At 42.6% G+C, this 27,500-nt stretch overlaps 1 protein-coding gene across 2 annotated transcripts in view; it reads left to right on the forward strand.

Moving 5' to 3' along the window:
- The window catches only part of LOC112267659 (interleukin-1 receptor accessory protein-like 1), an 810,683-nt gene that overhangs the window by 13,194 nt on the left and 769,989 nt on the right, over nt 1-27,500 (forward strand). For both annotated transcript variants that reach the window (XM_042323751.1, XM_042323754.1), the window contains exon 2: nt 7,243-7,344. In XM_042323751.1, the coding sequence (XP_042179685.1) occupies nt 7,263-7,344 (82 nt within the window). In that variant the 5' untranslated portion in view covers nt 7,243-7,262. The remainder of the gene's footprint in view (nt 1-7,242; nt 7,345-27,500) is intronic.

Raw genomic sequence — 27,500 nt, forward strand, 5'->3', positions numbered from 1 at the left:
CAGGGACTAAGAGACAGGGACTAATAGACAGGGACTAATAGACAGGGACTAAGAGACAGGGACTAATAGACAGGGACTAATAGACAGGGACTAAGAGACAAGGAGGTAGGGGGGTGAGGAAAAACAACTGGACAACAACTGCAGTCGACAGTAGATTCTATGGAGCTTCCTCCTTTTGCAGACCCTGCTAATTCAATGGTTATGGACCATCAGTGACTTGCTTGTTTGTTTACGTCATCGCTGCAGCAGGGGGTAGTCAGCTACACTGCACTACAACAGGGAGCTCATGTCAATTCTCATGCTCCCCTCCCACACTGTGGGCTGTGTAAATAGCTAGCACTTGATTCTCTCCTCTCAGTATTGGGGAAAACACACTCTGAAATAACAAGAGGTTGATATTCACACATTAACCAGGATCCACTTGAGATCACTGATTATGAGAATGATGTTTTATACAAACACGAGTAGCACTTAATTTTACGGCACATAGTTTCCCAGCTGTTTACTAAGCAATGGCATGGTAAATGGTCATTACACAGTAATAACCTAGGAATGACTGTTTTAGCAACCTATTCACAATTAAACAGACCTATCTGTGTATCACGGAACAACTACATATCTGCCTTGCATTTTCAATCCAAACCACTGCTACAGTAGTGAGCTTGCAGTTCCAGGAACATATTATGGTAATATTTTGAATTCTGTCATATGTTTAATCCTATAATCCCTTATTCATTCTGTTTTTGATATACTCGGGACTATGATCAGTCTGCTGCAATACCACCTGCAGACGACTTGTTAGCTCATCAGTAACGATGCACTGAGGTAGACAAATAAGTCTCTATTGTTATTCAGGGTTAATATTCAATATCACCAATTTCAAGTACCTCCTATCGCATTGAACACCATGTATCTTCGTCTTCTTTTTAAATTATTTTGTATTTATTTCATGTTTATTTAACTAAGCAAGTCAGTAAGAACAAATTTTTACTTACAATGACGTTCTACTAAAAGGCAAAGTGCCTCCTGCGGGGACGCGGGCCGGGATTAAAGATGTTAAATAAAATATAAATATAGAACAAAACACACATCACGACAAGAGAGACACCACACCACTACATATAGAGAGACCTAAGACATAGCAGCATAGCAGCAACACATGACAACAACACGGTAGCAACACAACATGGCAGCAGCACAAAACATGGTACAAACATTATCGGGCGCAGACAACAGCACAAAGGGCAAGAAGGTAGAGACAACAATACATGACACGAAGCAGCCACAACTGTCAGTAAGAGTGTCCATGATTGGGTCTTTGAAATGGCAACATCATTAACATGCCATGCACTGGCACCCAATCACAGTTATCACAGGAAGCTAGTAATCCTAGGTGAATGTGTCTATTTAATCATTGTGTGCTCTGTTTGTAAGAGAGGGACCACATCGAGAGTATCTTTTGGTGGTAATGTTTGTAGCGACACGGGCGAGAACGCTAATTAAAATGATACGATTTGGGTATTGTTTTATCGGTTTAGTGTAGTGAGGGGGTGACTTGTGAAGCGTCGTTAGCCAACTAGTGCCCGGCGCTACAATGGCCCTTTCATAGCGGGGTGGTTTGTGGTGGTGTCGTCATCCTTGGCTGCAGTCTAATCTGGAACTGACACACTAACACGGTCTCCTCAGGTTTACTGTGGTTTACCAGGTTCCCCCTCCAGATTCTGTGTTGTGTCTTTGTCAGGTACTAAACGTCAACGTGAAGTTTTTAAACATTAGAAGCTACCACATGTCAATTGAATTGACAGGCATTGAAATGAGGGAGCTTGCCTCGTGAGATTATTGGCAGTCTTTGGGCTGCTTCTTTATTGGTTGTTAGATCATACAACCACTCCCCTAAACAGTGGCCCAACACCAGAGAAATTCAGATTAGAATTGATTATGTAAAGGATTAGGGAGCCGGTGAAATTAACATGTTAGTTAGCATGGCAACAAAACCAGATATATTATTACTCACTACTTTGACACAGCTTCTTCTTTGATGAAGTTCATTTTATATGGGTCCATGATGATAAATCCTTAAAGAGAGGAATAAAAAGAAAACTTTTGGAGAATGGATTTGCATACTGGCATAATTTATTTGAAAGCCTAATTGCAGATGTGTAGTCAGCTGCAGAACATGATATCAAATATTTGTTTCCCCCGTTTTGATCTATGATCCAGATGAGTAAATGATGATTAAATTATTTGCACGTGGCGTAATCTGAAAGCCACATCTCAGTTTTTTTTAGGGTCCTGTGCAGTTGTAAATCAAACAAATACATGTGTGAACACCAAAGTTTTTTTTCCATTTCAACTTATTTGAGAAGAAATAGTCAATCGTGCAAGGGTGGCTTCTACTATCTTGTGTAATAAACCTTCAATATGGTGATTGGATGTAAATTCACCTTCAGAATCTGTTACTCATGACCTTTTACCTGGTGTGTTCCTTTCGGTACAACTAACTATGTTCTTGATTTGACCCATAGCCTTACAATAGGACTACATACATACAGTGCCTCCGGAAAGTATTCAGACCCCTTGACTTTTTCTACATTTTGTTAAGTTACAACAAACTAAAATTGATTAAATTAATAAAAATCCTCAGCAGTCTACACACAATACCCCATAATGACAAAGCGAAAACAGGTTTCTAGACATTTTTGCAAATGTATTAAAAGTAAAAAAACAGAAATACCTTATTTACGTAAGCATTCAGACCCTTTGCTTTGAGACTCAAAATTGAGCTCAGGTGCATCCTGGTTCCATTGATCAACCTTGAGATGTTTCTACAACTTGATTGGAGTCCACCTGGGGTAAATTCAATTGATTGGACATGATTTGGAAAGGCACACACCACTCTATATAAGGTCCCGCAGTTGACAGTGCATGTCAGAGCAAAAACTAAGCCATGAGGTCGAAGGAATTGTTTGTAGAGCTCCCAGACAAGATTGTGTCTAGGTACAGATCTGGGGAAGGGTACCAAAACATTTCTGCAGCATTGAAGTTCCCCTAGAACACAGTGGCCTCCGTTATTCTTAAATGGAAGAAGTTTGGAACCACCAAGACTCTTCCTAGAGCTGGCCGCCGACCAAACTGAGTAATCGGGGGAGAAGGACCTTGGTCAGGAAGTGACCAAGAACCCGATGGTCACTGTGACAGAGCTCTAGAGTTCCTCTGTGGAAATGGGAAAACCTTCTAGAAGGACAACCATCTATGCAGCACTCCACCAATCAGGGCTTTATGGTAGACTGGCCAAACAGAAGCCACTCCTCAGTAAAAGGCACATGACAGCCCACCTGGAGAGTGCAAAAAGGCACCTAAAGACTTTCAGACCATGAGAAACAAGATTCTCTGGTCTGATGAAACCAAGATTAAACTCTTTGGCCTGCATGCCAAGCGTTATGTCTGGAGGAAACCTGGCACCATTCCTACGGTGATGCATGGTGGTGGCAGCATCATACTGTGGGGATGTTTTCAGCGGCAGGGACTGGGATACTATTCCAGATCGAGGCAAAGATGAACAGATCAAAGTACAGAGAGATCCTTGATGAAAACCTGCAACAGAGCGCTCAGGACCTCAGACTGGGGCGACAGTCCAACAGGACAACAACCCTAAGCACACAGCCAAGACAAAGCAGGAGTAGTACCCACATAACACCAGTCTCAACATCAACAGTGAAGAGGTGACTCCGGGATGCTGGCCTTCCAGGCAGAGTTGCAAAGAAAAATACATATCTCAAATTGGCCAATAAAAAGAAAATATTAAAATTAAAATAACACAGACATTGGACAGAGGAACTCTGCCTAGATGGCCAGCATCCCAGAGTCGCCTCTTCACTGTTGATGTTGAGACTGGTATTTTGCGGGTACTATTTAATGAAGCTGCCAGTTGAGGACATGTGAGAGGCCTGTTTCTCAAACTAGACACTCTAATGTACTTGTCCTCTTGCTCAATTGTGCACCGGAGCCTCCCACTCCTCTTTCTATTCTGGTTAGAGCCAGTTTGCCCTGCTCTGTGAAGGAAATAGTACACATCGTTGTACAAGATCTTCAGTTTCTTGGCAATTTCTCGCATGGAATAGCCTTCATTTCTCAGAACAAGAATAGACTGACGAGTTTCAGAAGAAAGTTCTTTGTTTCTGGCCATTTTGAGCCTGTAATCGAACCCACAAATGCTGATGCTCCAGGTACTCAACTAGTCTAAAGAAGGCCAGTTTGATTGCTTCTTTAATCAGAACAACAGTTTTCAGTTGTGCTAACATAATTGCAAAAGGGTTTTCTAATGATCAATTAGCCTTTTAAAATTATAAACTTGCATTAGCTAACAAAATGTGCCATTGGATCACAGGAGTGATGGTTGCTGATAATGGGCCTCTGTATGCCTAAAAATATCAGCCATTTCCATCTACAACAGTAATTTACAAAATGAACAGTGCCTACACTGTATTTCTGATCAATTTGATGTTATTTTAATAGACAAGAAAATTGCTTTTCTTTCAAGAACAAGGACATTTCTAAGTGACCCCAAACCTTACAACCTGGAATTAAAATGTATTTTTGGGGGGGTTTGTATCATTTGATTTACACAACATGCCTACTACTTTGAAGACGCACATTTTATTTTATTGTGAAACAAACAAGAAATAAGACAAAAAAAAACAGAAAACTTGAGTGTGCATAACTATGCACCACCCAAGTCAATACTTTGTATGGCCACCTTTTGCAGCAATTACAGCTGCAAGTCTCTTGGGGTATGTCTCTATAAGCTTGGCACATCTAGCCACTGGTATTTTTGCCCATTCTCCAAGGCAAAACTGCTCCAGCTCCTTCAAGTTGGATGGGTTCCGCTGGTGTACAGTAATCTTTAAGTCATACCACAGATTCTCAATTGGATTGAGATCTGGGCTTTGACTTGGCCATTCCAACACATTTAAATGTTTCCCTTTAAACCACTCGAGTGTTGCTTTAGCAGTATGCTTAGGGTCATTGTGCTGCTGGAAGGTGAACCTCTGTCCCAGTCTCAAATCTCTGGAAGACTGAAACCGTTTTCCCTCAAGAATTTCCTTTTATTTAGTGCCATCCATCATTCCTTCAATTCTGCAAGTTTCCCAGTCCCTGCCGTTGGAAAAACATCCCCACAACATGATGCTGCCACCAACATGCTTCACTGTGGGCATGCTGTTCTCGGGGTGATGAGAGCTGTTGGGTTTGCGCCAGACATAGCATTTTCCTTGACGGCCAAAAAGCACAATTTTAGTCTCATCTGACCAGAGCACTTTCTTCCATATACACGTATTTGGGGAGTCTCCCACATGCCTTTTGCGAACACCAAACGTGTTTGCTTATTTTTTACTTTAAGCAATGGCTTTTTTTCTGGCCACTCTTCCATAAAGCCCAGCTCTGTGGAGTGTACGGCTTAAAGTGGTCCTATGGACAGATACTCCAATTTCCGCTGTGGAGCTTTGCAGCTCCTTCAGAGGTATCTTTGGCCTCTTTGTTGCATCTCTGATTAATGCCCTCCTTTCCTGGTCCGTGAGTTTTGGTGGGCGGCCCTCTCTCTTTAATGGTGTTCCATGGGATGTTCAAAGTTTCTGATATTTTTTTATAAGCCAACCCTGATCTGTACTTCTCCACAACTTTGTCCCTGACCTGTTTGTAGAGCTCCTTGGTCTTCATGGTGCCGCTTGCTTGGTGGTGCCCCTTGCTTAGTGGCGTTGCATACTCTGGGGCCTTTCAGAACAAGTGTATATATACTGAGATCATGTGACAGATCATGTGCCACTTAGATTGCACACAGGTGGACTTTATTTAACTAATTATGTGACTTCTGAAGATAATTGGTCGCACCTGATCTTATTTAGGGGCTTCATAGCTGTCACGTTCTGACCTTAGTTCTTTTGTTATGTCTTTGTTTTAGTATGGTCAGGGTGTGAGTTGGGTGGGTTGTCTATGTTCGTTTTTCTATGATTTGCTATTTCTGTGTTTGGCCTGGTATGGTTCTCAATCAGAGGCAGCTGTCAATCATTGTCCCTGATTGAGAACCATATGTAGGTAGCCTGTTTTCTATTGTGTTTTGTGGGTGATTATTTTCTGTTTTCTGTTGGGTGTCTGCACCAGCCAGAACTGTTTTCGGTTGTCGGTTTATTGTTTTTGTTCAGTGTTCTTTATTATAGGACGACCGTTACAATAGCAAAGGTGTTGAATTTTGTCCATTACATGAAAACCAAATAAAAATCCATTTAAATTACAGGTTGTAATGCAACAAAATAGGAAAAACACCAAGGGGGAATGAATACTTCTGCAAGGCACTGTAAATGTGATATTTCAGTTTTTTTGTATTATTATAATTTAGAACAATTTCTTAAAACCAGTTTTTGCTTTGTCATTACGGGCTATTGTGTGTAGATTGACGAGGGGAAACAACTATATAATACATTTTAGGATAAAGCTGTAACCAAACTAAATGTTGATAAAGTCAAGGGGTCTGAATACTTTCCAAAGGCGCTGTAACAAATACTGTACCTCCACTCACCCTTTAGTGGTGCTTGTTATTGATTGTTAGTGTTACAGCCATTCCTACTGGGCACATATGGGTTGAATCAATGTTGTTTCCACGTCATTTCAATGAAATGACGTTGAACCAACGTAGAATAGATAAAATTGACATCTGTGCCCAGTGGGCTGTTTCACTGTTTTAGATTTTACTTTTTAAAATGTATTAATGATTGCAAGCATAAGGGAATATATGTGGGCTTAAATATTTGTATGATTGCTGCCATTTCCTAATAATATGTTTGCCTTGATGTTATACTCTATCATGATTTACTTCTTTATGTTGTATTTCATCCTTAAACCATGAAGCAACATATTCAGGATACACCGTTTCCCTTCCAAATCTAATACATGAGGTGTTCTGTCATGATTGTGGTCTATAGCACGCTGTGCTTTAGACAAAATGACTGTCTAGGAAGAGTGAGGGAGCTGTTGAAGCCAGTTAAAGGGATCTATTGCGTTCTACATGATGGGATGTACTTTGCTCGCTCTTTAGAGGCATAAAAACAAAAATGACTGTTTAGATTTAGTGTGTGTTTCTTGATTTATGTTTTGTCTACAAAGCGCATTATCTTCTCTAAAGGATTTGTTTATTATTCTTACCTTTATGGATAGTCTCTAACCTCTCTCTCCTCTCCCCTAACCCCATAGGACACTTGGCCAGGTGAAAAATGAAAGCTCCTATCACACTCCAGATTCTTCTCTATGCTGCAGTGGTTCGAGGTTTCAAAACAGTGTCCAAGAGAGGCTCAGGTACGTCTCCATTGCTCAATTGTGTTAGCTGTTAGATGTCTGTCACTCCAGCCCCGTGGTTGAACCTCTCCAGGTTTTGGAATCATGGAGAGACGAGTGTGTGATTGAGTCAACTTAACTGTGGTTGGTTGGAGTTGATGTTGGATGATGAATACTCAAAGGAAGGTCCAAATGGAATCTTCTGGTTTCCATAAACTTTTAAGAGCAATGGCTTTTTTCTGTGTTACATTTCTATTCCTGTCGATGCACTAAAGCTAAGGACATTAAATGCATAAACAGCTAACTTTTGTGGTTCTATTGGCTTTTGGTTCTATTGAGTGCTGTCGGTTCGGGCTCCAATCTGGGCTGCTATTTATTATGAACCATCTTCAGGTTGCCTTGGCATTTGTCAAATAAGCAGTATTACAGGCCCTGACATTGACAGATGGCATCTCCAGTTCAGAAGAGAATGTCTGTCTCTCATACACACTCATAGTTCCCTCTCTCTCTCGCTCTCTCACTCTGTTTGTCTCTCTCTCTTTCTCTCTCTCTCTCCCTGTCCATCTCTCAATATTTCTCTCTACATTCCCTGATTTGTGAACTTTAAGCCAACAAGAGAACAAATTAGACTGTGAAATAGACGAGAGTCAGAATATTCACCCACCTTCAGCTGCAGAATTGACTTTAGAAGAAACAGCATTGTGTGTTCTTCTGTAGTGGTCCATGGAACAGTTGGATAATGGATCTGTCTCTCAGCCTTTCCACATGTTTGCGCACAAATGTTGCTTTTACAGCAGTCAACATTCCCTTTGCAATCTCAGGGTCAAGTGCTTTCAACAATGGATGGCATATGCCATTCATCCATACTCCTCAAAGAATTGTCACTTCTCAGTTGAGGTCCTTCAACATCCTGCATTTCACCACAGTTTCAATACAATTACCTTGGCTTTGTGTGATATCTTGAGAGTCATGGAAAATATAGCAGTATATTGTGAAGTACTATATGATGAAGACATGGCCATGTGTTCATTCTAGATATCAGTGGTATTACAGTAAGCGTAATCATTGATATTACAGTAAGGGATATCAGTGATGTTACAGTAAGTGGTATCAGTAAGGGATATCAGTGGTATTACAGTAAGTGGTAGTAAGGGATATCAGTGGTGTTACAGTAAGTGGGGGTAAGGGATATCAGTGGTATTACAGTAAGTGGTAGTACGGGATATCAGTGGTATTACAGTAAGTGGAATCAGTAAGCGATATCAGTGGTGTTACAGTAAGTGGGGGTAAGGGATATCAGTGGTATTACAGTAAGTGGTAGTACGGGATATCAGTGGTATTACAGTAAGTGGGGATATCAGTGGTATTACAGTAAGTGGTAGTAAGGGATATCAGTGGTATTACAATAAGTGGAATCAGTAAGCGTTATCAGTGGTGTTACAGTAAGTGGTAGTAAGGGATATCAGTGGTGTTACAGTAAGTGGAATCAGTAAGCGATATCAGTGGTGTTACAGTAAGTGGTAGTAAGGGATATCAGTGGTATTACAATAAGTGGAATCAGTAAGCGTTATCAGTGGTGTTACAGTAAGTGGTAGTAAGGGATATCAGTGGTGTTACAGTAAGTGGAATCAGTAAGCGATATCAGTGGTGTTACAGTAAGTGGTAGTAAGGGATATCAGTGGTATTACAATAAGTGGAATCAGTAAGCGTTATCAGTGGTGTTACAGTAAGTGGTAGTAAGGGATATCAGTGGTGTTACAGTAAGTGGTAGTAAGGGATATCAGTGGTATTACAATAAGTGGAATCAGTAAGCGTTATCAGTGGTGCTACAGTAAGTGGTAGTAAGGGATATCAGTGGTGTTACAGTAAGTGGATTCAGTAAGCGATATCAGTGGTGTTACAGTAAGTTGGTAGTAAGGGATATCAGTGGTATTACAATAAGTGGAATCAGTAAGCGTTATCAGTGGTGTTACAGTAAGTGGTAGTAAGGGATATCAGTGGTGTTACAGTAAGTGGTAGTAAGGGATATCAGTGGTATTACAGTAAGTGGAATCAGTAAGCGATATCAGTGGTGTTACAGTAAGTTGGTAGTATCGCGCCGACAGAAACAAACATCTTTCTGGTAAGAAGAGGGGCGGGGGCGTATGTCTTATGGCCAACGTGACATGGTGTGATGAAAGAAACATACAGGAACTCAAATCCTTCTGTTCACCTGATTTAGAATTCCTCACAATCAAATGTAGACCGCATTATCTACCAAGAGAATTCTCTTCGATTATAATCACAGCCGTATATATCCCCCAAGCAGACACATCGATGGCTCTGAACGAACTTTATTTAACTCTCTGCAAACTGGAAACGATTTATCCGGAGGCTGCATTCATTGTAGCTGGGGATTTTAACAAGGCTAATCTGAAAACAAGACTCCTAAATTTTATCAGCATATCGATTGCGCAACCAGGGGTGGAAAGACCCTGGATCATTGTTACTCTAACTTCCGCGACGCATATAAGGCCCTGCCCCGCCCCCTTTCGGAAAAGCTGACCACGACTCCATTTTGTTGATCCCTGCCTACAGACAGAAACTAAAACAAGAAGCTCCCACGCTGAGGTCTGTCCAACGCTGGTCCGACCAAGCTGACTCCACACTCCAAGACTGCTTCCATCACGTGGACTGGGAGATGTTTCGTATTGCGTCAGACAACAACATTGACGAATACGCTGATACGGTGTGCGAGTTCATTAGAACGTGCGTTGAAGATGTCGTTCCCATAGCAACGATTAAAACATTCCCTAACCAGAAACCGTGGATTGATGGCAGCATTCGTGTGAAACTGAAGGCACGAACCACTGCTTTTAATCAGGGCAAGGTGTCTGGTAACATGGCTGAATACAAACAGTGCAGCTATTCCCTCCGCAAGGCTATCAAACAAGCTAAGCGCCAGTACAGAGACAAAGTAGAATCTCAATTCAACGGCTCAGACACAAGAGGTATGTGGCAGGGTCTACAGTCAATCACGGACTACAGGAAGAAACCCAGCCCAGTCACGGACCAGGATGTCTTGCTCCCAGGCAGACTAAATAACTTTTTGCCCGCTTTGAGGACAATACAGTGCCACTGACACGGCCTGCAACGGAAACATGCGGTCTCTCCTTCACTGCAGCCGAAGTGAGTAAGACATTTAAACGTGTTAACCCTCGCAAGGCTGCAGGCCCAGACGGCATCCCCAGCCGCGCCCTCAGAGCATGCGCAGACCAGCTGGCCGGTGTGTTTACGGACATATTCAATCAATCCCTATACCAGTCTGCTGTTCCCACATGCTTCAAGAGGGCCACCATTGTTCCTGTTCCCAAGAAAGCTAAGGTAACTGAGCTAAACGACTACCGCCCGTAGCACTCACATCCGTCATCATGAAGTGCTTTGAGAGACTAGTCAAGGACCATATCACCTCCACCCTACCTGACACCCTTGACCCACTCCAATTTGCTTACCGCCCAAATAGGTCCACAGACGATGCAATCTCAACCACACTGCACACTGCCCTAACCCATCTGGACAAGAGGAATACCTATGTGAGAATGCTGTTCATCGACTACAGCTCGGCATTCAACACCATAGTACCCTCCAAGCTCGTCATCAAGCTCGAGACCCTGGGTCTCGACCCGCCCTGTGCAACTGGGTACTGGACTTCCTGACGGGCCGCCCCCAGGTGGTGAGGGTAGGCAACAACATCTCCTCCCCGCTGATCCTCAACACTGGGGCCCCACAAGGGTGCGTTCTGAGCCCTCTCCTGTACTCCCTGTTCACCCACGACTGCGTGGCCATGCACGCCTCCAACTCAATCATCAAGTTTGCGGACGACACAACAGTGGTAGGCTTGATTACCAACAACGACGAGACGGCCTACAGGGAGGAGGTGAGGGCCCTCGGAGTGTGGTGTCAGGAAAATAACCTCACACTCAACGTCAACAAAACTAAGGAGATGATTGTGGACTTCAGGAAACAGCAGAGGGAACACCCCCCATCCACATCGATGGAACAGTAGTGGAGAGGGTAGCAAGTTTTAAGTTCCTCGGCATACACATCACAGACAAACTGAATTGGTCCACTCACACAGACAGCATCGTGAGGAAGGCGCGGCAGCGCCTCTTCAACCTCAGGAGGCTGAAGAAATTCGGCTTGTCACCAAAAGCACTCACAAACTTCTACAGATGCACAATCGAGAGCATCCTGGCGGGCTGTATCACCGCCTGGTATGGCAACTGCACCGCCCTCAACCGTAAGGCTCTCCAGAGGGTAGTGAGGTCTGCACAACGCATCACCGGGGGCAAACTACCTGCCCTCCAGGACACCTACACCACCCGATGCTACAGGAAGGCCATAAAGATCATCAAGGACATCAACCACCCGAGCCACTGCCTGTTCACCCCGCTGCCATCCAGAAGGCGAGGTCAGTACAGGTGCATCAAAGCTGGGACCGAGAGACTGAAAAACAGCTTCTATCTCAAGGCCATCAGACTGTTAAACAGCCACCACTAACATTGAGTGGCTACTGCCAACACACTGTCAATGACACTGACTCTACTCCAGCCACTTTAATCATGGGAATCGATGGGAAATGATGTAAATATATCACTAGCCACTTTAAACAATGCTACCTTATATAATGTTACTTACCCTACATTGTTCATCTCATATGCATACGTTGATACTGTACTCTATATCATCGACTGCATCCTTATGTAATACATGTATCACTAGCCACTTTAACTATGCCACTTGGTTTACATACTTATCTCATATGTATATACTGTACTCGATATCATCTACTGTATCTTGCCTATGCTGCTCTGTACCATCACTCATTCATATATCCTTATGTACATATTCTTTATCCCCTTACACTGTGTATGACAGTAGTTTTTTTTGGAATTGTTAGTTAGATTACTTGCTCGTTATTACTGCATTGTCGGAACTAGAAGCACAAGCATTTCGCTACACTCGCATTAACATCTGCTAACCATGTGTATGTGACAAATAAAATTTGATTTGATTTGATTTAGTAAGGGATATCAGTGGTATTACAGTAAGTGGAATCAGTAAGCGATATCAGTGGTGTTACAGTAAGTGGTAGTAAGGGATATCAGTGATATTACAATAAGTGGAATCAGTAAGCGATATCAGTGGTATTACAATAAGTGGAATCAGTAAGCGTTATCAGTGGTGTTACAGTAAGTGGTAGTAAGCGATATCAGTGGTGTTACAGTAAGGGGTAGTAAGGGATATCAGTGATATTACAATAAGTGGAATCAGTAAGCGTTATCAGTGGTGTTACAGTAAGTGGGGGTAAGGGATATCAGTGGTATTACAGTAAGTGGAATCAGTAAGCGATATCAGTGGTGTTACAGTAAGTGGTAGTAAGGGATATCAGTGGTATTACAATAAGTGGAATCAGTAAGAGTTATCAGTGGTGTTACAGTAAGTGGTAGTAAGGGATATCAGTGGTGTTACAGTAAGTGGGGGTAAGGGATATCAGTGGTATTACAGTAAGTGGAATCAGTAAGCGATATCAGTGGTGTTACAGTAAGTGGTAGTAAGGGATATCAGTGGTGTTACAGTAAGTGGGGGTAAGGGATATCAGTGGTGTTACAGTAAGGGACAGCAGCGGTAGAAAGGTGTCTCCCGACTACCCCGCTGACGGCCAGATGGCCCCTCTCTCTCTCTCTCTCTTTCTCTCTCTTTCACCCCATCAGGGAGTCAACGTCTCTCTTGTAGCCTTTATCAGCTCTATTTTGAACCAGCGGAATGCTATGTGCTGCCATATCCACCGTGTCCCACAGGGACGTATTAAAGGTGGTTCTACCAGGGGAGCGATGTGGGAGGAGAGCCATTTCCTGTGACCTAGCATTTCTCTGGCTATTGACGGAATAGAGGGAGGACATCATTCCTTCATTGATAACATGCAGGCAAAGGAGAGACCTTGAAAAATGTATTTGTATAGCGAATATTTATAAACATCTGTACATGTCGTTCAAGGATGAATCTGGATGAATCTGTGGGAAAAACAACATATAATGGAAGACATACTGTACAGTGATGGAGATCTTTTAGCAGTAGTTTATTCATTCTCAGAAGGATATTTGCTTATGTTGTGTTTTCAATTGTCCTTTCATGCATATCAGACAGCAGGGCCTTTAATGCATATCAGACAGCAGGGCCTTTAATACATATCTGACAGCAGGGCCTTTATTACATATCAGACAGCAGGGCCTTTAATACATATCAGACAGCAGGGCCTACAGCAGGGCCTTTAATACATATCAGACAGCAGGGCCTTTATTACATATCAGACAGCAGGGCCTTTATTACATATCAGACAGCAGGGCCTTTAATACATATCAGACAGCAGGGCCTACAGCAGGGCCTTTAATACATATCAGACAGCAGGGCCTTTATTACATATCAGACAGCAGGGCCTTTATTACATATCAGACAGCAGGGCCTTTATTACATATCAGACAGCAGGGCCTTTATTACATATCAGACAGCAGGGCCTTTATTACATATCAGACAGCAGGGCCTTTATTACATATCAGACAGCAGGGCCTTTAATACATATCAGACAGCAGGGCCTTTATTACATATCAGACAGCAGGGCCTTTATTACATATCAGACAGCAGGGCCTTTAATACATATCAGACAGCAGAGCCTTTAATACATATCTGACAGCAGGGCCTACAGCAGGGCCTTTAATACATATCAGACAGCAGGGCCTTTATTACATATCAGACAGCAGGGCCTTTAATACATATCAGACAGCAGGGCCTTTAATACATATCAGACAGCAGGGCCTACAGCAGGGCCTTTAATACATATCTGACAGCAGGGCCTTTAATGCATATCAGACAGCAGGGCCTTTAATACATATCAGACAGCAGGGCCTTTAATGCATATCAGACAGCAGGGCCTTTAATACATATCAGACAGCAGGGCCTTTAATACATATCAGACAGCAGGGCCTTTAATGCATATCAGACAGCAGGGCCTTTAATACATATCAGACAGCAGGGCCTTTAATGCATATCAGACAGCAGGGCCTTTAATACATATCAGACAGCAGGGCCTTTAATACATATCAGACAGCAGGGCCTTTAATACATATCAGACAGCAGCAGGGCCTTTAATACATATCAGACAGCAGGGCCTTTAATACATATCAGACAGCAGGGCCTTTAATACATATCAGACAGCAGGGCCTGCAGCAGGGCCTTTAATACATATCAGACAGCAGGGCCTTTAATGCATATCAGACAGCAGGGCCTTTAATACATATCAGACAGCAGGGCCTGCAGCAGGGCCTTTAATACATATCAGACAGCAGGGCCTTTAATACATATCAGACAGCAGGGCCTTTAATACATATCAGACAGCAGGGCCTGCAGCAGGGCCTTTAATACATATCAGACAGCAGGGCCTGCAGCAGGGCCTTTAATACATATCAGACAGCAGGGCCTGCAGCAGGGCCTTTAATACATATCAGACAGCAGGGCCTGCAGCAGGGCCTTTAATACATATCAGACAGCAGGGCCTGCAGCAGGGCCTTTAATACATATCAGACAGCAGGGCCTGCAGCAGGGCCTTTAATACATATCAGACAGCAGGGCCTTTAATGCATATCAGACAGCAGGGCCTGCAGCAGGGCCTTTAATGCATATCAGACAGCAGGGCCTTTAATACATATCAGACAGCAGGGCCTTTAATGCATATCAGACAGCAGGGCCTGCAGCAGGGCCTTTAATACATATCAGACAGCAGGGCCTGCAGCAGGGCCTTTAATACATATCAGACAGCAGGGCCTGCAGCAGGGCCTTTAATACATATCAGACAGCAGGGCCTTTAATACATATCAGACAGCAGGGCCTTTAATACATATCAGACAGCAGGGGCCTGCAGCAGGGCCTTTAATACATATCAGACAGCTGGGCCTGCAGCAGGGCCTTTAATACATATCAGACAGCAGGGCCTTTAATGCATATCAGACAGCAGGGCCTTTAATACATATCAGACAGCAGGGCCTGCAGCAGGGCCTTTAATACATATCAGACAGCAGGGCCTTTGATACATATCTGACAGCAGGGCCTTTGATACATATCTGTCAGCAGGGCCTTTAATACATATCAGACAGCAGGGCCTTTATTACATATCTGACAGCAGGGCCTACAGCAGGGCCTTTAATACATATCAGACAGCAGGGCCTTTAATACATATCAGACAGCAGGGCCTTTGATACATATCTGACAGCAGGGCCTACAGCAGGGCCTTTGATACATATCTGACAGCAGGGCTTTTAATACATATCAGACAGCAGGGCCTTTAATGCATATCAGACAGCAGGGCCTACAGCAGGGCCTTCAATACATATCAGACAGCAGGGCCTACAGCAGGGCCTTTAATACATGTCAGACAGCAGGGCCTTTAATGCATATCAGACAGCAGGGCCTACAGCAGGGCCTTTAATGCATATCAGACAGCAGGGCCTGCAGCAGGGCCTTTAAAGCATATCAGACAGCAGGGCCTGCAGCAGGGCCTGCAGCAGGGCCTTCAATGCATATTAGACAGCTGGGCCTGCAGCAGGGCCTTTAAAGCATATCAGACAGCAGGGCCTGCAGCAGGGCCTTCAATGCATATTAGACAGCTGGGCCTACAATAGGGCCTTTAAAGCATATCAGACAGCAGGGCCTTTAATGCATGTCAGACAGCAGGGCCTTTAATGCATGTCAGACAGCAGGGCATTTAATGCATGTCAGACAGCAGGGCATTTAATGCATGTCAGACAGCAGGGCCTTTAATGCATATCAGACAGCAGGGCCTGCAGCTCTAGAGTCCCTATGGGCTTCCCTTCCAGGTAGGTGGATGAGCCGGAGCCCGAGGTGGTTATTTGAAATGTGTCCTCTGATAAATAAAAGCCCTGCTCCGCACTGCGTTGTTAGTCCAGGTCCATTGTTCACTTTCCTATTAGAGACAACCTTTTTTCATTACCATGAATCAGGCAGCTTGCCTGAGTTATGCTTTAAATCCTATTGACCTGAAATTGTTTATATCGTTTCATTATCTTTCCTTTGTTTTTAAATGTACTTAATCACCGTACTTTCCAGCTGGAAGCTGTTGGATCAACATAGACATTACAGGACATGTGTCGTCTAAATGCCTGACCCTACAAAACAGGGACGTTTTCCCATTTGTCATCCATAATATCCTCTTTGTTTGTTAGAGTGCTGATGTTGAATAAATGGTTGATGAAACAGAGAATTTGTTTAATGCAACACATCACATTCAGGAGAGAATCGCTGCAGGTGATACAAGTCCTCTAGACCCCAAACCATTTGATCACAGAGTATGAAATGTGTTTTTTCCCCCTGTTATTATTTCCATTTGATTCAGTCCTTCTGTAGAGGAAATGTCCCCGTTTCGAAACAGTGTTTGTGGACAGTGTTGTCAGCTTTGACATTGTGTTTTGACCATACTTGCCGGTAGATTCGATAGGGGGGAAGCCTGAACAGCCACTGTTGGGTAACCTAGCAATGATTTGAATGGAATGAAGTACTCAGAATTAGACTTGGTTCTAAAGCAGCTGTCTTCTTGTGCTTCTCGCTAACAAGGCAAGACACTTTCAGTAGACTTTAATGAATTAATTCGATACAATGGAAATGGATGTGAATACAACGGATACAATAGGGATTCATCTCTCTTTCTGTTTCCTCTCATTATATTCCCAGATATCACAATAGCAACCCAGTCATCTTTAGACTAGGTGTTGACCAGACTCAGCAGACATGCATCATTTGTCATCACCGTAGAGCAGGTGTTCCCCTAGGGGTACACACAATGCCATCGGGGTACGCCAAATAAAAATGTGGTTCACATTTTAAAATATATATTTTTAATGTCTTCACATTTTCAAACAGTCCATTTATATTTTCCAACGGGGCTATACATTTGGGTGAGTTTTTTTCTCGCCTGAGTAGCCTCGTTTCACTGCCAAAAATAAAATGAAACCATCTAGTGTTCAGCGAAATAACAACACAATGTCAAATACAGGTAGACTAGTCAAATAATTAACATCCAATCACATTAAACGTTACTCTCTCGCAGGAATTCCACAAATGGTCCGTATGTAGCCAAACGTAGCTGCTGCTCATTCCGTTTGCTCGAAAATTGATAAATGGTTCAAAATAGTAAGGCCCGCGTCCATAGAGGCACATACCAGCTCTACTAGTAGTACTGCTACTACCCGCAGTACTACACCTGCACCTGTTGACGACACAAGTTGTTCTGCTTCCACGAGCACATCCAATGCTAGCATCAGTAATTCTATATTTGTTGTTAGCCCAGCTAGCATGGACACTGACAGTTGTGAATCTGATGCAGCCGAAGAGCTACTGCCCTCTTACCTAGCACCGAACAACAGACAGGGACGTTGGACCGCAAATATGATGAGAACTACATTGATTTGGGGTTCACTTATTTTGGAAGTAGTGCCTTTACTCAGCCACAGTGTGTTATATGTGCAAAAGTACTATCTCACAACTCGATGAAAACTTCACTCATGCGTAGACATTCAGAAACAAAACATGCCAATTTGAAAAATAAGCCACAGGAGTTTTTTGAGCGAGAATTAAGATGACTTTCGAGTAGTAAGACGTATAAAAGCAACAGATACCATTAATAAGAAGGGGCTAGAGGAGTCTTATATGGTGAGCTACCGAGTGGCTAGGACAGGCAAGCCCCATACTATTGTGGAGGACTAAAATCTTCCTGCTGCCACGGATATTGCTGGGACAATGCTGGGGGAAAGGCCCCAAAAAACTATACAGACAATTCCTTCATCAAACAACATTGTTTCACCACACATCAGTGACATGGTAGGAGATGTTTTGAAACAGTTACTGCTTCACAAACAAGCCAGTGAATTCTATGCATTACAGCTGGATGAGTCAACAGACGTGGCGAACCTGGCACAGCTCCTGGTATATGGCCCGTTACGTTTATGGGGGTCAATTAAGGAAAACATCCTTTTCTGCAAACCACTGGAAACCAGGACAACCGGAGAGGATATTTTTTAAGGACTGAACAGCTTTGTGACATCAAATGGACTTTGGTGGTCAAGATGCGTTGGTATCTGTACTGATGGCGCGAAAGCAATGACAGGGAGACATTGTGGAGTGGTCACTGCAGCATCGACCGAGAGGCTCTTGCTGCCAAAGGTATACCTGACAGCTTGAAAAATATTTTGGACACTTCAGTGAAAATGGTCAACTTTGTTAAAGCAAAGCCCCTGAACTCTCGTGTATTTTATGCACTATGCAATGATAGTGACCATGTAATGCTTTTACAACATACTGGTGCTGGTTATCAAGTTGCAAAGTATTGACACATTTCTTTAAATTGAGAGACGACCTTAAAGTTTTCTTTACTGACCATCATTTCCACTGTCTGACTGCTTGCATGACTGGGTGATATTTTTTCTCGCCTGAGTGATCTGAATATAGGATAACAAGGACTCTCCGCAGCTACATTCAAAATTGATGCTTTGATTAAGAAGTTGGAGCTCTTCTCTGTCTGCATTAACAAGGACAACACACAGATCTTTCCATCATTGTATGATTTGTTGTGTGCAAATGAACTCAAGCTTACGGACAATGTCAAATGTGACATAGCGAAGCACCTGAGTGAGTTGGGTGAGCAATTACACAGGTACTTTCCCGAAACGGATGACAGAAACAACTGGATTCCTTATCCCTTTCATGCCTTGAAATTGCAACAAGCGGTTCTGTGAAAATTGAATTTAATAGGAAGTCACTGCCAGATTTCTTGATTGGGCTGCCCTCAAGTCTATCCTGCCTTGGAAAATCACGCTGTTAAGACACCGATGCCCTTTGCAACCAAGTACCTATGTGAGAGTGCATTCTCGGCCCTCATTGGCATAAACTAAATACAGGCACAGACTGTGTGTGGAAAATGATTTAAGACTGAGACTCTCCAATAAAATCCAACATGTCAGAGTTATGTGCATCCTGTCAAGCAGATCCTTCTCATTAACCTGTGGTGAGTTATTCACAATTTTTGATGAACAAATAAAGTTTTATATGTAAGATGGTTAAATAAAGAGCAAAACGATTGATTATTATTATATTATTATTTGTGCCCTGGTCCTATAAGAGCTCTTTGTCACTTCCCATGAGCCGGGTTGTGACAAAAACTCTCATTCTTATGGTTAATAAATGTATCGTATAGTGTGTGTGTAGCAGGCTTACAATTATGGCAAAAAACAACATTTGAGAGTGCCCTGACCCTGGTGCTAGAGAGGGTACGCAGTTGGAGGTTGCGTGTTTGAAGGGGTACAGGACTATAAAAAGTTTGGGATCCACTGCCTTAGAGGAAGCAGCAACTGCACCCACGTCGGCCATTTTCTGTCAAAGCAGTTGCCCTGATCCTATAAGGGGAGAGAACAGAGGGGACCAGTTAGAAAACAACCATACAGAGTGGTGATACCTAAATACCGGCCCTGGGGCCACATCTGGCCTCTCGTGGCATATCAACATTAATTCAATTAAGAACAATCCCTTAATATGTACTCAAAGAGGTTTAAAATAAAATTGAGCTTACAGAAAAACACAATGATATACACATTTTCAATAAATTAAAATCATTATTTTTGCTAATAAGATTTTAAATATTTGATTGAACGTGTCACTTCAGGCTAAGTCCTGAAGGTACGGTACCTCTGGTCTGTGACCACCACAATGTCCACTTAAGCCAAGATAGAATCCAAATTCCATGACTAAAATAAACAGACCCAGCCATCTATATTCATTCTTAGTATAATTGCTCCTGGATTTCCCACCAGCAAACATTGATGACTGCTGTGGATTCTAGCCTAATCTCTTGACAATGATTGATGCAAATGTGATATCTCAAACTCCTCCTCTACCGCAGGATATATCTGCTCTTTAGTATCCGTTCCTTAGTGACAGACACGTTTAAAAGACAAATGATTCCTGTCAGCTGACTCTCCTAGTAATTATGACAAAATATTAAAACTAACTTCCAGCTTCTTTTACAGCCTCATTTGAATTATGATTCAAATATGAAACAGCCAATCTCTTCCGGGGGTCGTGAAATAAAGAATTTCTCTCTGAGATGATGGGACTCAGTTACTGATGGTTTCACGTCTCAGTGTGCCACTTCGGATGAAGAGTTGCTGTAAATAAGACAAGTTAGCGTGCTATCTGCCTCACCAGCCAGGCCTTGGTTCCCGTTAGACTACTTCAAAACAGCACAGCCACTGAATATATCCTTCTATCCTTCTATCTAGCACCGTCACTCCACCACTACAGTGCGGTTGTGTCTCAAATGGCATCCTATTCCCTACATTGTGCACTACCTTAGACCAGAGCCCTATGGGAAGTGCAGGAAGTGCAATGTAGGGAATAGGGTGCAATGTAGGGAATAGGGTGCCATTTGGGACATTGCGTACTGTAGTTGTGGACCACATCTCACGGCTCGCCATATTTTCCGTCAGGAAACACATCCAAGGACATCCTGGCAGTCAATTAAATCTACGCTACTCGTCTTCCTCAACAGACTAAAGTACAGGGAGGATGTCAGGAAGGAATTGGTACCTCGCTGCTGCTGACCCCAATGGGGATACTCACAGTTTGACCAATAATAGGCCCCAGCAATTCAATTAGAGCCATGCACTTGACTTCGTAATTTATATTAAAGGATGTTAAATATGGCAGTGATCTGTCAGCAATGAAGCCCATAGACGTTGATGGAATAGGACCAATAGCCATGTGTTAAGCCCAAAAATCCACCTGTAAAACAGAGTGAATGGTTTGCATATAGGCTAAATGTAAAGTAAACCACTTTGGAGATTCAAGCACAATTTGCATGCCGTTGGCCAGAGCAGCACTGACTGAAGTCCTTTGTTAAGTGCAACCCAAACTGTTACCTTCTGCAGTTAATAGCTTCACACAGACAGAACATTGTCTGATACTGCTAAACTAAAGCTGACATGAAGCATGATGAGCTTTTTTAAAATTCAAAGCAGCTTGTGAAGAAGTAGGAGTACGATCAATGATTGGATGTACATGACAGCCATGGCGTAAACATATGGTGACACAATTGGAACAAATGAACAAGAAGCGGAGATGGATTTCAAAAGGCACTGATCTGTTTCCACACATTAAAGTATAATTAGATATCTGCCTCTGATCAACTCATTCAATCTGAAACCACAAGGCTAGCAGTATTGATCGCAGCGATACGTTGTATTATCTATGCTTTGCAGTCCGCAGTATCTTCCACTGCTATGTTTTCATACTCTGTTTACTAGCCTAGCTAGCGTTGTCTGGGTGATCGATGTAATACACCGTACTAGATCCATGGTCTTTTACCTCTGTTCAGCACATATCATTTTCAATAAATCCATTTCAGTCTTGTATTGATTTGCATCCTTCAGGACACTTGTAGGAGACAGCCCTAATGATGATAATGTTAATAATCACTTGCGATAATGGCTGTTAGACAGCTGTTTGCCTCCATGAGTCTTATAGGTCCTCTGAAAACACACACATATACAGGCACACAAACACACAGACACAGACACAGGCACACACAGACAGACAGACAGACACACACACACACACACACACACACACACACACACATACACACACACACACACACACACACACACACACACACACACACACACACACACACACACACACACACACACACACACACACTGTCATCTTCCTTCAGTCAATACTCCCATAGCTGCCTCTCAAGTAGTGAATGATTGTCTCCGTTGTGTGGGGGGCTCACGGCAGGAGAGATTGATCACAGCCATGATGTTGGCAATGAAATAGTCAGGTCACTTGGAATTTGTTTTCCTCTTCCCTGCAGCTCACAGCAGCTCTCATCCAGTCAACGTGCTGCTGAATGCTGCAGTCTGATGAGTGAGGTAGTGAGTTTACAGGGATCTGCCGGCCGGCCAGGCCCTGAGAAAGATGCTATAGCCCTTTGCTGCCTCAACATGTTGATCAATCTGGAGTGGCTCTCCCAGGAGTTACAATGTGTTACAATGCCACAGCCACACAGTCTCTAGGGTCTAGACTAGAGGTATTGCCTGGGCACTTTGTGGAAAGAGCATCTGGAAAAGTGGTGGTGTGAAGTGAATAGCTACTTTGATGGTTCCTACCATATACATATTGCATAAAAGTATGTTCCCTTGGTTACATGCAGATGCTGGGAGGAATACATGACCATTTTCTCAACCTGCCGCTCGCTGCCAGGGAATGTAGCTCCCATCCCCTCCTGTGCTCCTTCATTCGTTCCCTCCAGACTGTTGTCTTATGGCAACAACACTTTGTCTTGTGAGTTGACCCGTCGTCCTGCGCTGCAATTCACTGCTCCCTTCTGACAAGTGCTTAATGCGTGACCAAAGCCCCTATATTGAGGCCATTGGCCATCATTGGCCAGTTCACAGCAGCTGTAGGTTTGTCCACTTAACCCTTCATACCCAAGGGCCCAAGGGTCTGAGCATTGAATGTACAGTATACTCTGTGAAACCTCCCATCTGTCTGTGAAGCCTCCTGTCTGTCTGTGAAGCTTGTTTCATAAGGACAGTATAGTGGACTTGTTGACATCCTTTCTCAGTAAGAATGGAGCAGCTGTACTATGTCAATTGTCTTTGAGCAAACGTTTATTGTAAAATATTCCATTATTTCTTGCAGATTAACATTTATTGTCATGAGTTGTCCTGGAGGCTGAACCGAGTGATAGGCCAGCTGCAAAGTCACAATTGGGTATATTGAACAAATTAATGAAAAAAAAATTGGTTTTAATTTAAGGTTATGGTTAGGCATTAGGGTTAGCAGTGTGGTTAAGGTTAGGGTTAAGGTTAGGATTAGGTTTAAAATCAGATTTTATAACTTTGTGGCTGTGATGGGTGCTGCATGGCTAACCCTGCATGTCAGATATATTCTAATATGATATCTCTACCTCTTCTTGCAGGTAATAGCTGGCAGGAATTTTCCACAGTATTTACATCCATTTACAGTTTTTTCCAACTGCTTACACACAAAATCTTTTCATGTCACACGATTTTTGAAACCTCTCACTCAAAGTGCAAAACTACACACCAAATATCCAAAACCATAAGCTATTTCTCAGCGTTTGACTCAGTTGTCAATTGCATAAAACACTTTTTTCAAAACACTACACACAATTATCTACCTAAAACACAAAATTCGAACAGGAAGTGACTTGCTTTCCTTTTCCAAACACAACCAATCAAAATGCTACACTTATTCACCAGGTATCACACACACTCCTCACATATGCAAACACTAATAGCTTAACTGATCACTAACCAATCACTGCTTTACTGTAGTATAGGCCTATAAATAGGTCAAAGGTCAGATTACCTGTTTTGAACAATGGATGCCAACAATGGACAGAGAGCAAGAGGAGTAGGAGGGAGAGGACGAGGGCAAAGAAGAGAAGGAAGGAGAGCCATCTCTGATGAGATTAGGGCAAAACTTGTTGATCATGTGATCAACTACAAAATGGCTTCCAACACTCTACTCAGCAAACTGGATGCAGTCTATCACAGTGCCATCCGTTTTGTCACTAAAGCACCTTATACCACCCACCACTGCGACTTGTATGCTCTGGTCGGCTGGCCCTCGCTACATATTCGTCGCCAGACCCACTGGCTCCAGGTCATCTACAAGTCCATGCTAGGTAAAGCTCCGCCTTATCTCAGTTCACTGGTCACGATGGCAACACCCATCCGTAGCACGCGCTCCAGCAGGTGTATCTCACTGATCATCCCTAAAGCCAACACCTCATTTGGTCGCCTTTCGTTCCAGTACTCTGCTGCCTGTGACTAGAACGAATTGCAAAAATCGCTGAAGTTGGAGACTTTTATCTCCCTCACCAACTTCAAACATCAGCTATCTGAGCAGCTAACCGATCGCTGCAGCTGTACATAGTCTATTGGTAAATAGCCCACCCATTTTCACCTACCTCATCCCTATACTGTTTTTATTTATTTACTTTTCTGCTCTTTTGCACACCAATATCTCTACCTGTACATGACCATCTGATCATTTATCACTCCAGTGTTAATCTGCAAAATTGTAATTATTCGCCTACCTCCTCATGCCTTTTGCACACATTGTATATAGACTCCCCCTTTGTTTTCTACTGTGTTATTGACTTGTTAATTGTTTATTCCATGTGTAACTCTGTGTTGTCTGCTCACACTGCTATGCTTTATCCTGGCCAGGTCGCAGTTGCAAATGAGAACTTGTTCTCAACTAGCCTACCTGGTTAAATAAAGGTGAAATAAAAAAATAAATAAAAACCACGGTTTGACCATGAGAGACTGAGAGTCCAGCCCAACTTGAGTTGATTTACAGTGGCGTCCATAATTCGAACCTTCAGAAATGAGACTGAAATGAAACTATCTAATGACTATTTTAGCATTACAGTAATGTACTGTAAAATACGTACGACTGCATAGTATTGCATAAACATTTGTAACTCTAAGCCATCCATTTACTGCACTGCATTGAATGAATGAGGTTGGTTATCATGCTGTACTACATTTTTTTGTACATTGTTTACAGTTCCTATGCTGAACACATACTGTGTTTGAATTCTGTACAGAGTGGAAAGGCAAAGACATCATGGAGGACGAGGACGCTTGTTTACAGATGTACAAGAGACTGCAATTATAAATATGGTCTATGTGGGGACATAGAGGTTGCCTCTGTCCAAGGTTGGATACGCCATGCTAGGAGATACTTCCCTCGATGTTTGGCAAGAGAAAACGTATCCTGTAATGTGGACGAAGTATTGTGGCCAGACTCAGGCCGGAGAAGAGATGAAGCGTAGCTTAGCACTGGTGATTCTCCCGCCCCCCCTACCAGTTCCTGGACTGACCCCCCGGGACCCCACACACACAAATTGTGTTCTTTACTGTATTCTAAAGAATATACTTTTGGTTTACATATGTTTATGGTTTTGTTGTATGCTACTGTATACAACAGTAATGTTTGGCCTAATAAATATTTTCTGTTTCTACATTGCATTGGTGTTTACAGTGTACTTGTTACCCCTCTCAGCAGATTACTTTCACTGTAGAACATTGTATTGACATGTAGATATAAGCCTATGAAAGACCAAAGAGCTTTAGATGTAGAACATTGTATTGACATGTAGATATAAGCCTATGAAAGACCAAAGAGCTTTAGATGTAGAACAGTGTATTGACATGTAGATATAAGCCTATGAAAGACCAAAGAGCTTTAGATGTAGAACATTGTATTGACATGTAGATATAAGCCTATGAAAGACCAAAGAGCTTTAGATGTAGAACAGTGTTTGACATGTAGATACATGGTAGATATAGCCAGAAAGACAAAGAGCTTTAGATGAGAACAGTGTTTGACATTTGATGAAAGACCAAATGCTTTAGATCTAGAACATGTGTATTGACATGTAGATGTTACATTTTGAAAGACCAAAGAGCTTTAGATGTAGAACATTGTTTGACATTTTGTGTGAAAGACCAGTTTTGTAGAACATTGTTTACAGTTTTGAAAAAATGGAGACAGTTTTGAAATGCTTCACTTGTGTATGGCATTTTGAAAAAAGTGTTACATTTTGAAGGAGATAGGCATTTTGCATTTTGACCAAAACTTCAACGTTGACTTTTTCCCCTGGCTCTGACAGTGAGCTTCATGACACCAGTTCACTTCACATGGCTGGGGGCTTTGGACAAACACAACACTAAAACTACCCACAAATTAATAGAACGAGGGGAAAGTCCAAGAGCAGCATTGTGTCTACATTGATTTATTCAAAGGCAGACAGAAACGCTGCACTTAGCCTACTATTAACATGGGCTACTACCCCGCACAAACAGGATACCACATTTCACTAGGAATATCAGTAAAGAAAATACTCGTTTAAGGTTTCCTAAATGTTTTCTGCAGCTTAGCTCTTTAGGCTGGCATTTGTAGCCAATTTGAAGGATTATGTGTGTGGTTGATAATGAGCTGTTGGCAGAGAGGATTCTAACATGGAGGAGGCTAGAGAGGCCTTTCTTCTTAAACGAAGAAATTCGAAATCAATGTCCTGGTTTCTGTGACGACGAGGGTTTTTAAAAACGTATAGGGCAGTCATTCCTAGGCTGAAATGACTCTTATCTTCACTGACGGACTCGAGCCAGGGGAGGAAATTAGTGCTCTGGGTGTCAGACCTGCTATGACTAATATTTTTACCCTCTCTCTTATTTAGCAGACGCTCTTATCCAGACTTACAAGAGCAATTAGGGCTAAGTGCCTTGTTCAAGGGCACATGGATAGATTTTTTACCTAGTTCGCTCGGAGATTCGAACCAGCAAACTTTGCTTACTGGCCCAACCTCTTAAAACCTCTTGAGCCTACTTGAGACGCAGACGTCCCACCTAGAGCTCTGGAAATGCAAATGTGCTACGCTACACGCTAATAGTATTAGTTAAAACGCAAACGTTCATTAAAATACACATGCTTGGTATTGAAATAAAGCTACAGTCATTGTGAATCTAGCCACCGAGTCAGATTTTTAAAATGCTTTTCGGCGAAAGCATGAGAAGCTATTATCTGATAGCATGCAAGACCCCAAAAGACCCTTAGGGGATGTAAACAAAAGAATTAGCATAGTCGGCGCTACACAAACCGCACAATAAAATATAAAACATTAATTACCTTTGACCATCTTCTTTCTTGGCACACCTTGATGTCCCATAATCAATACTGGGTCTTTTTTTGGATTAAATCGGTCCATATATAGCCTAGATATCGATCTATGAAGACTGTGTGATAAACGGAAAAAAATAGCGTTTCATAACGTAACGTCATTTTTAAAAGTTAAAAAGTCGACGATAAACTTTCACAAAACACTTCGAAATACCTTTCTAATGCAACTTTAGGTATTACTACACGTTAATAAGCTATAAAAATCATCAGGAGGCGATGTAAATTCGATAGTTGGTCGTGTGGAAAAAATGTCCGGAAAAACACAGAGACAATGCCTCAGGTTGGTGGTCGGAGGA

The sequence above is a fragment of the Oncorhynchus tshawytscha genome, linkage group LG07, assembly GCF_018296145.1.
Source record: "Oncorhynchus tshawytscha isolate Ot180627B linkage group LG07, Otsh_v2.0, whole genome shotgun sequence".
NCBI classification, from domain to species: domain Eukaryota; kingdom Metazoa; phylum Chordata; class Actinopteri; order Salmoniformes; family Salmonidae; genus Oncorhynchus; species Oncorhynchus tshawytscha.